General features: G+C 47.2%; 1 protein-coding gene across 6 annotated transcripts; it reads left to right on the forward strand.

The window, feature by feature from the left end:
* Window positions 1-438: 438 nt before the first annotated feature.
* PHYHD1 (phytanoyl-CoA dioxygenase domain containing 1) lies at window positions 439-8651 on the forward strand. 6 transcript variants are annotated; one of them, XM_090121403.1, is made up of 12 exons: window positions 439-1591; window positions 2297-2406; window positions 3293-3455; window positions 3752-3829; window positions 3937-3984; window positions 5296-5351; window positions 5537-5599; window positions 5679-5700; window positions 6042-6170; window positions 7197-7313; window positions 7426-7552; window positions 7978-8649. In XM_090121403.1, the coding sequence occupies exons 3-12, from the start codon at window positions 3353-3355 to the stop codon at window positions 8021-8023; spliced, it is 789 nt and encodes a 262-aa protein (XP_089977529.1). In that variant the 5' UTR covers window positions 439-1591; window positions 2297-2406; window positions 3293-3352; the 3' UTR covers window positions 8024-8649. The 6 variants fall into 6 exon arrangements, with proteins under 6 accessions (XP_089977529.1, XP_089977530.1, XP_089977528.1 ...); XM_090121404.1 differs by having other exon boundaries at window positions 439-1564; window positions 2294-2406; XM_090121402.1 differs by having other exon boundaries at window positions 439-1564.
* Window positions 8652-10191: the final 1540 nt, after the last annotated feature.

Genomic DNA, 10191 nt, shown 5'->3' on the forward strand with positions numbered 1-10191 from the left:
GACTGGGGCTTCCTTCTGGCAAGGGGTCACCAGCTCCTCGAGTCACTGAGCAAAAGGCAGAAATGAAAGATGCCATCAGAGAACTGGTGGTGCTTGTTGGATTCCTAGGAAACTGGAATACGGTGATGGAAAGGAGCTTTGGGGTAAAGAACTGATGTCTTTGCTGGGAAAAACACGATCCAGATCATTCCAAAATTTTCTGTGTAGCTCAACTAAGGCATAGAGTGAAGACCCAGTGTTATTGGAGATATGATTTAGATTTGTTACATACAGTTCTCTAGCCTGACCACACCAAAAACCAGTAGGTAGAAAGCTCACAAAGGAAGTAACTGTTGTGTCAGACTGGATAACAGTGAGAGTGCTCTCCATTGGAAATTCTTCTGTTTCCGAGGCTTTTGGTAACTCTGGAGAAAGGACTGTCAACGTGGGAAAAATATTTGAGTATTGATGCTTTTTTAAGTAGATACTAATGGACTGTTTAACACAATTTAAACGTGTTATCCTTATTCCTGTGTTCCTTGTTCCTGGTGAGCATGCTGAGATGCTGGAGCTGGCTGTGGGGAATCAGGAGCTCTGAGCAGCATCAATGGGAACCTCACTGCAGAGGAAGTGTGGGTAGCTCTGCTGCTCAGCAAGGCAGTTGGAACACTGGGGCTTTGTCTGCTGCAGGGCTCTCGGTGTTCCAGTGCTGTACCATGAGTCTGTACCATGGTGCTGGGATTGGCCACAAGTACAGTTTTCCTCCAGAGCAGGAGAAAGTGTGAACAATCTGTACAAGAGCTCTTGGAAAAGGGGGGGAAGGAAGGGAAAAGGGTTAATTTCCCAGTTTTGTCTGAGCCCTTACTGCTTCCTTGTTTAAACTTACAGGAAGAGAAGATATTTATGAAGATTATGTACTTCATTTGCTTTTTTGGGGGCGTTACGTGGGGTGGTGGTTTGGTTTTCCTCTTGCTGGAAATGTCTCTCTAAGCCTCAAAATAGCAGTGTGCCTGGAAGGGGGAAGGGCTGGGGGACTCCTGAGGCCAAACTGCTCCTGTAGTCACTGTGGTTGTCCCCTTGTTTGTGTGGTTGTCTGCTGGCACTCCCTGTGCCATGCTTTGCTGTTGGGAGTGCTTTTTTACAGTGCAATCCATAAACAGGGAAGCTGTGGTTTGCTGCTGTGCGTGTGAACTCGAGTGGCTTCTGAAGTTAGCATGTGTGTGTAAGATGGGGAGTGGAGAAGATGGCATGCTGGGGAAAAGATTACTGGAAATGAGAAGTGGTGGTATGAATGACCTCGGTAACACAGGGGAAGGGTATGGGACTGCATGCAAACATTGTTTGTCTGGATTGCTGCTTCCCTGAGTAAGGGACACGGCCTTACAGGCAGCAGCTGCAGCAGGCTGGCTTTGTTGCCTTGTCTTTGTTTTGTTTTCCTACTGATTACACAGCATTCTTCAAAACAGCTTCGTCATCTGGAGAGGCTCCTTAAACAAGAAGAACAACTACCTAATGGTTTTCTTCTGAGAGAGATACAGATGGATGGATAGATATCTGCTCCCGCGTAGCAGCGACAGGATGAGAGGTGATGGCCTCACGTTGTGCTGAGGAGGTTCGAGTTGGGTGTTAGGGAACAGTCCTTCTTGGAAGGAGTGGTGTTGCACTGGCACAGCTGCCTGGGGAATGGTGGGCTCACCGTCCCTGGGGCTGCTCCAGAGCTGTGGAGATGTGGCACTGAGGGATGTGTCGGGCATGGGAGAGGGGGTGGGTTGGGGATCTGGGAGGTCTTTTTCAACCTGGAAGATTTGATGATTCTGTGCTCGAAATGAGATGCTCTCTAGTGAAAATCCTGAATTCTCTTTTCATTCAAAATAAAACACCAAAAAGAAGGGGGGCTGGGGGAGTTGATTTGCATGGGATTCTCTTACAGAATAAGGTATCTTTTTCCTGAACACCACCTACTTCAGATGGATTTTCAGTTGCTAGCTAAGTGTGTTTGGAAACAACCTCTTTCCCAGCAGCAGCTGTGAATGAGACCAGCCAGTGAATTTGGCTGAACTGCTGGTGGAAGCCCTTCAGTTTTAGCACCCCTTGGTCTCATGTTTGTCACCTCCTGGTGGTTGGGCTCCTTGCTGGCGGGGCTGCTGGTTTGCTGGCTGAGCAAAGGGTTTGAGTGACTGCATTTGTTGCTCTGTTCGGTGGCCCTTGATCTTTTCATCCTACCTGAATCTTATTCTACCTCTTTAATTTACTACTGCGTTTACCAGTTTTTTAATCTGGTTTATTAAACTAGCCATTTCTCCCTGGGGCTAAGCAGCAAACTGTGATCACAAAGAACAAACCGGAGCAGAACGCTTCTGTACAGCAGCACCGAGAACTGGAGCAGAGCTCCATCACTGAGCGCTGGGAGCCAGCAGCCATGGGGAGGTCAGTGCAGGAGGCAGCAGTGCTTGCTCTGTGCTTGCATTTGTCACATGCTGCCTAAGGGTCACGTGTCGAGGTGGCACAGCTGTGCACAGCCGGGCTGGTGGGACTGCGATGGCGTCTGTCACCCAACAGCAGATGCAGAAGGTAAGGAAGCAGCAGGCAAGGAAGATTCCTGCACCATTTGCAAGGCACGGACGCTCTGTGCTGAACCAGTGCTCAGGTCCAGCAGAGATCTGCTTTATATTCTGCTCAGCTCCGTGCAATGCATTCGTTCTGAGCCTGGGGAAACCCCTTTGTGGGTGCAAACTTGAGGAAGGCTGTGTGCCCTGCAGAGCTCCTCTGGGAATTCTCTTGTGTCCTTCTGATTCCTGCTCAGCTGTCACTGTGAGGCTAAGATCTCTCCCTGAGGATAATCCCTGTGGTGTTCTATATAAGGAAGCGGTGCCAGCAGAGTTTGCTTCATTTCATAGAGGATTGTGTAGTCAACCGTGAGAGCCACCCAGGGATTTTTCCCTTAGAGAAAATCACTTTTTTTTCTTGTGGCTTGTAAAGGCATATCCTTCTTATTTGGAATCTGGAAACGAGTACTCTGTTCATTTTAGCAGTATATGTAGTTTAAGTGTTGCTGCTCACGTAGCTAAGATATCCTTAAACCACGAAGACTCAGCAATACTATCTACTCGGGTTTCTGGGTGGGGAGGTGAAATGTGTTGCCCTTAATTCTACGGGATCTGAGCCTGCTTAAGGACTGATCTTTCTTGGTAATGCCCCTCTGGAGCTTTAAAAATAAAAGAACACCACTTCAGTTTTGTCATTTTTTGGATGAAAGAGAAACACGTTAGAAATACCCGAGGAGAAGGGCAGCCACCCCATGTCCCCCTTTCAGTTCCGTGAGGATGGTTTCCTTGTCCTGGAGCACTTCTTCAGCCTGGAGGAGTGTGACAGCATGAGGAGCAGCATCCAGAGGATCCTGGATGGGATGGAGGTGCCACCACACTGCCGGACTGAGTTCTCCACCAAGGAGGAGGAACAGCTCCAGTCACAGGTACCTGCACGGCAGGGCTGGTCCCATGCTGCCCTGGGACAGAAGGGGGAAGGCATTGGCTCCCCAGCTTTCTGGTACTGTTTTTGGTAGTCCATGTGTGCCAGGCTGGAGTCCTAGGGAGTGCCGAGAGGTTTAATGTTGAAAGAATGCATTCAGTATTTGTAGGAATGATTTCTATTAACTGTACTTTGTTTCTGCTGCTGCTTGGTGGGAAAAAGATGCAGGTGAGTGTTACCTCTGATGGAAGGTTTGGCTGCGTGTTCATGGTGATGCTGTCTTTACTGGGCTCTTGTCTCTGACAGGGCAGCTCGGATTATTTCCTCACCAGTGGAGACAAGGTCAGGTTCTTCTTTGAGAAAGGTGTTCTGGATGAGAGAGGTGAGCCCTGAGCCCAGTCAAGGGAATATGAGGAGTCAGGGCCAGATTCCAGCTCTGCAACCATTCCTGCTTTGCTAAACACATTAAAATTTGGTTTTGTCTTGTAGGCAACTTCCTAATTGAAAAGGAGAAATCTGTCAGTAAGATTGGCCATGGTATGTTCAATTGATCTTTTTATTTTTTGAGAAGGATGGGGAAAAGGGAGGCAGTTCTTAGGCACTGAGACTTTTTCAGGCCCACCCTCGTTAGTCTCCTAAATCTAAACCTTCCTGAGAGCAGAAGTGGCTTTGTCCCTGTTCTGCATTTCACTGTGCCCCAAATACCACAAACCTCATGCAACTCCTTCCTTTGCAACCTCTCCTGTATTCAATTAATCTTAATTTCAGCTCATCACTTCACTTTTTCCCTCATCGTTCCATCACTGCCTCTGCAGTTGTCTCTGTGCTGCTCCTCACTCTCTGCTGCCAAGGTTCTCAGCTATAAACCTTTCAAAACAAAACCCAAAGAACACTTCCAGGAGGCTCTTTGGTTGCACATAGCACAGACTTACTGGCGTGCAAAAGTTTGGACTTCAGCCCTCAGACCTCTTGGGGTCAGAGATTGCTTGAGCAACCTCCCACTGAACTGCTCCCACTGCAAATGGCTCAGACTGTCTCCTGCTCCCTGCACAGGGAAGCTGTTTTTTTCCTTTCTCATTGCAGCACCTTTTCTTACCTCCTGCTTTCAGTTTGTGCCCTATTACGTCTCTCCCAGCCCCCCACTTGGGTTTGAATCTCTTTGGTCTTCAAACAATACGTGGAAAATAAGAGCAGGATTTCAGCTCATTCCCCTGAACTTTGTTCAGATTGAACGTCACTCAGCTTGGAAATGCAATATGGAGATCTCTCAGCACCCCTGTGCAGAGCAGCCTCTGATGGGCTCTGTCACATTGACTTTTCCTCTGGGAAGTGAAAACAATTCTGTCCCCTGCTGTCTCAGCACCTTCTCTCTGATTGATTCTCCATAAGTCTTTTTAATGGGATCTCTCCTCATCCCTTGTTCAGTGGCAGCCCTTGCTGGGCCTGATCAGCAGAGGAGGAGATGCATCTCTTCTTGCTTTGCATTTTCATACCTTTTGTGTAATATGATTTATCACAACACTCACTTTTTTCACTCTTTAGTCTTCTACAGAAGACTGTACTAACTCAGAAGGGCTGCGTCACCTCATTAAGGTTGGAAAAGCCCTCTCAGATCCCCCAAGCCCAACCCACCCCACCATGCCCACTGGCCACATCTTTTGGTGTCACATCTCCACGGTTCTGGAACACCTCCAGGAATGGTGTGATGCTGATGATCTGCTCCTGGGGGGCAGGGGGGTGTGGAAGTTCCTGGCTGCTTGGCTGTGCTCTTTGCACCTCCTTGCTGCCAGCCCCTGGGCTCCCTTCTGTTACTGAAACCTTTACCCTGAGCCTTGTCTCTCCCCTTAGCCTTGCACGCCCACGATCCTGTCTTCAAGCAGATCACTCACTCCTCCAAGGTGCAGGTAAGCTGAGCTTATAGAGCTGTCTGACAGAAAACTAAATGATGGGATGGTCAACTTGAATATTCTAGACTCCTAAGCACAATGTTTTTGAACATAAAAGGACAGAATACCTTTTTACTATAGAAAATAGCGCTTTGTCATGTGCAGAAAGCAGCAAATGTACATTTTGGGAAGTTTCTTTCCAGGAACTGGGGAGAAAACTAGGCCTTGAGAGACCAGTGGTTGTGCAGAGCATGTACATCTTCAAGGTATGGCCACGGGCCTCCCTGCCATGGCAGGAATGAAGCTGGTGTGACTCCTCCTCACGTGTCTCCCTTCTCCTTGCAGCAACCTGGCATCGGTGGGGAAGGTGAGCTTTGTGTGTCTCTGTATTACAGCACAGGTAGTCCTTCAGGAAAGGACTGTGAGCAGGTAAAGCTGGCACAGGCTGCCCAGAGAGGTGGTGGTGCCCCATCCCTGCAGATGCCTGAGATCAGAGCTGGATGGGGCTGTGAGTGCTGGTGTTGCTGTGTGCATCCCTGTGCACTGCAGGGAGTTGGGCCAGGTGGCCTTTAGTTGTCCCTGCTGCCTCAAGAGATTCCATGGTGTGATGGGTGCTCAGGGCAGGCTGAGGAGCACTGCATGTGCCCCCACCTCACAGTGCTGGCCCCAGGCACGCTCAGACCCTGACCCTGCTGCTTTTCATCACAGTGACACCACACCAGGATGCCACGTTCCTGCACACGGAGCCCCTGGGAAAGGTTCTGGGCTTCTGGATTGCACTGGAGGATGCCATGGAGGAGAATGGCTGCTTGTGGTTCATTCCTGGCTCCCACACCAGTAAGTTGTGGCCACTCCTCCAGCAGAGTTTAATACAGCAATATATATATATATATTCTTAAAAGCTACTGTACATGGCTGACAGTGCTTAGTTTTAAATTGAAACCAGGGTTATAGGGTGAAGAGGCAGCCCTCCTGGTGCTGTATTTACTCCAGAACCTGTGAAGGTGAGGCCCGTTGCAGTCACCCCTGCATCTTTTGTACTATTTCAGAACATCACCCTGCAACACAGGCTCTTTGCCAGGCTCTGAGATTCAGGTTTTTAATGCAGTGAAGGTCTGGAACTACTGACTCCTTTCTTCTTGTGGTGATACATGCTATTGCTACCCGTCGGTGCTCCTGCTGTAGTTCTGACTGCAGCTTTGGAAATGTTCATCGTCACCTGGACTGCAAACTGTAATTCTCCTTCTGCCCTCTGGAGTGAGAATGCACTAACAAACCATTGCTCTTTTTTTTCTGCTTGCAAAACTGCTTCTTTTCCAAGCTGCATCCCATTCACAAGGATGCCCTTTTCCCCCTGTGCCCATGACCTCTTAACTGCTGACAGTATTCTAACTTCCTCTTTCACCCCAACCACCACAGCATCATTTCTGCAGTCTCCTGTCTTTCCCTTCCTCTAGGGCATGCTATTTGACTTCCAATGCTGCTCACCTAAGCATTTACTCGGTAATTACAGCTCTCTTGATGTTTTAAATCACTCAGCCCTCACACACTTTGGAGTAGATTGTGCTCTGACAGCAAATTATGCTCTTCTAGGAAGAAGAAATGGATGACAGGTTGGTTTTGGGTTTTGCACAAGTGTTTGAGCATTGTGTTCCTAACAGGCTGCGTAGTGAGGCACAGAGCTGGAAAATCCCAAATCTTTGCATGCTGAAAAGTCCCCAAATCCCCAAGGAAAGAATGGAATACGTTAGCAGCACTGTTCCTCTAAGTGCCAAGAGGAACCACGGAGTGTTTCTGGGCTTGCACAAAACAGGGCTGGCGTTTTTATTTTTATGGATGTTTGCTTGCTCTGTGGATGTGCAGGTGGGATTACCCGCAGAATGGTGCGTGCAGCCCAAGGTGCCTCGACGTGTGTGGAGTTTGTAGGGTCAGAGCCGGCCTACGATGACAGCAAGTTCATACCTGTGCCCATAAGTAAAGGTAGAAGCACCTCAGAGAGTTGCATTGTACTTTGAGTTGTACTTTCCTTATGTTAAATGTAGCACTCACGACTGGAAAAAAAAAAAGCAGTCTGGGTGTTTCTTCCAAACAGGTGGGCTCATTGTCATCCATGGAGAAGTCGTCCATAAGAGTGAAATGAACAGCTCGGGGTTCTCTCGCCACGTGTACACCTTCCATGTGATGGAGGCCAAAGGCACCAAGTGGAGCAAGGAGAACTGGTAGGGTTGCTGTGATTCTTGGACAAATGTTGTTTAATGAAAGCTTTTAAGTTGTACCCTGGTGTATTTGCAGACTTCTTAAAGTCATGTTCAATAAGCATATTGGAGGAAGGGAAAAATTCCATGCTTGGCAATCCTTGCTCTGCTTCTACTCTGCAATATATGCAACCACGTGCCTTAGGGATGTATTCCAATTACCAGGATTTCTACTAAATTTAAAATAAAACAGCTGAGTGCCTGAAAGACAGAATAGTGATTACAGATGTTCAGGCTCAGGGGTTCTAGAATACTGACTTCTCACTGTATCAGGTCCTGCTGCTGTTTGAAATGCCCCTTTGGGTGCAGCAATATTGATTGCTGATTTAATGGCCCAGGACTGGGGTAGTCACTGCAGTTTTGGTTTTTTGCTCTTCCTTATCACTTAGGCTGCAGCCAACTCCCGAATTGCCTTTTCCACCGCTCTACACTTGACGTTCACGACTGGCTTCTGGAGTCAACTAGCTGGTCAGCGTTCCTATGATTGCTTGTCTGTGTTCTCTTTAAATGCAGTTCACTAGATCAGTGCTCAAGATATAATTATCCACTGTGAGCAAGCTCCCTTCATGCAGCCGAATCTGCCTGCCTTAGGTAGAAGCTTCTGCTGCAGGATGAGCCCTGCTCTGAGGATAGTAGCCCAGTGCTTTGGTGAGGAAATTTCTTCTGTCTCCAGAATAGGCCATTAAGGAGAGTTCCACCTTGACCATGGCAATGGTTGAGAAGTATTTCTTGTTGTAGAGCTGTAGTATTTGAAGTTGAGAACTCATTTAGTGCTTGGATCTGTTAATCGGCTGTGCGGGTGAATGTGCTGTTTGAAGATGGCTGGCTTTTAGCCTTGGGTCTCTGTCCTATTCTTTGAATAGTAATAAAGACAATGCTACTGTGGGCAAAATTAATCAGGGAGTCTACTTTTTTAATTAATCACTCTTCTGGGTATTTCTTGCAAATTGCAGCTGAATGTTTGATCTCTAGGCTTGATTAAAAATATCAGCGTTCTTAAAGATGTTGAAAATATGAAAACAACAACAAAACCCCTCATGATACATCAATAAAAAATCATAAATCTTCACTCTAATCTCACCTCATTTTTTTGAGGGTGTCACTGTGTGGCCTCCTCCCAACACGTGGGGCTGCAGCACAGCTCTGTGATGATCCAACTGAGGTGTGTGCACCACCACGACTGCCCAAACCCCAACAAAACCAAACCACAGCGAAACCTAAGGAACATTAAGTAACTTCAGTTGCATCAGGGGCAAGCTCGTGCCTGCGTGCTAAGCTGAACAGAACACAGGTAGCATTTCTTAAGGAATTGCAATAGATGGTATCTCTCCCAATGTACACAAGAAGGTCATAGATGGGGACAAAGAAGTGGGAGAGTCTGTAGGAATGAAATGCTGTCATGGTGTGATGTAATCACTTTCGAGCAGTCATGTAGCCTGGAGTTGTGTTTGTGGCAGGGCTGTGGCTGTGTAACATACCCAGCTCAATCCAGCATAAGTCAAGATGGAGTGAGGCACTCCAGCTCCTACATAACATCCCACACTTATTTAAGTTTACTTTTTGAATGCTTAGTTAAATGGGCACTACGTTTTATCTAGTTAAAATGAGACAAAAGCAGAATGAACTTAACAATCTGGTGGTTGTTCTCTGTTGAAGTAAATTGTTAGGGAAGCAAGACTCCAATTCTTAGTGACTCATTCCTCTCAGAAATATATTGCCCATTTCTGGTGTTGGTTTGATCATTTGATCTGTGAAATAGTAGAATGAAATTTATGGTAAGAAGAGTTGTTATCCCTTTGGGCATTGCTTAGCAGAATATGTTCAATACAGTGCAGAGCTCAGGCTGTCACAGTAGGAATGAGGCTGGTGAATGGCAATAGCAGCAGCCTGGAGTTCAGTTCCAGCTGTGTTGTTTCTAGGATCTCTCTCTGTACCTTTCCTATGGTTTGTTTCACAGTTGCAAGCAGGGATGGAGGAGAAAGTGACTTATTGTAGTTTTGTGCTGTTTTACAGCTTCTGAGGTGAAGTTTGTGGGTCGTAGTTGAACTTTTTCTGTATCTTTCCATTACTAGAGTTAATCTTTTAGAACAGTGCCTGCTGCTGAGCAATGATTGTCTGTCCTCTGCTTATATGCACCATTATCTGCAACTTGCAAATATCTAATTCATGTGGATAAACAGAAGCAAGAAGCTGTACCGAATTTGCAGGTTTTACAATTCAATGCGAAGGAAATGCAGCCTAGTCTGAATTGTCTTTTTGCAAACAGTATCTGTCCCTTATTGCATTATTAACCAAAACAAACCCTGAACAATTCTGGCATGTTGGGAAAGGCAGGCTCAGGTGTGGAGCTGGGCCCAGGTGGGGGATGTTGGGCAATGCCACCTCCCTGCGGGTCCTGGCTTGTTCCTGAGGCCTGATCTGTTGGCACAGAGCATCACTTCTGCTCCACCTGTGCTCCTAATAAGCAGTCAGACTGCAGGGGAGAATTGTGTAAGGTGTCTGGGGCAGCACTACACCATTCCCAAAGTGTACTGTGGTGCCTTTTTGTGGGGAACAAATTGTCAGAACGTAGCTTTGTCCTTCAAACCAGGATGCTGGAAAGC

Source organism: Phasianus colchicus, chromosome 19 (genome assembly GCF_987193195.1).
Source record: "Phasianus colchicus chromosome 19, bPhaCol1.hap1.1, whole genome shotgun sequence".
NCBI classification, from domain to species: Eukaryota; Metazoa; Chordata; class Aves; order Galliformes; family Phasianidae; genus Phasianus; species Phasianus colchicus.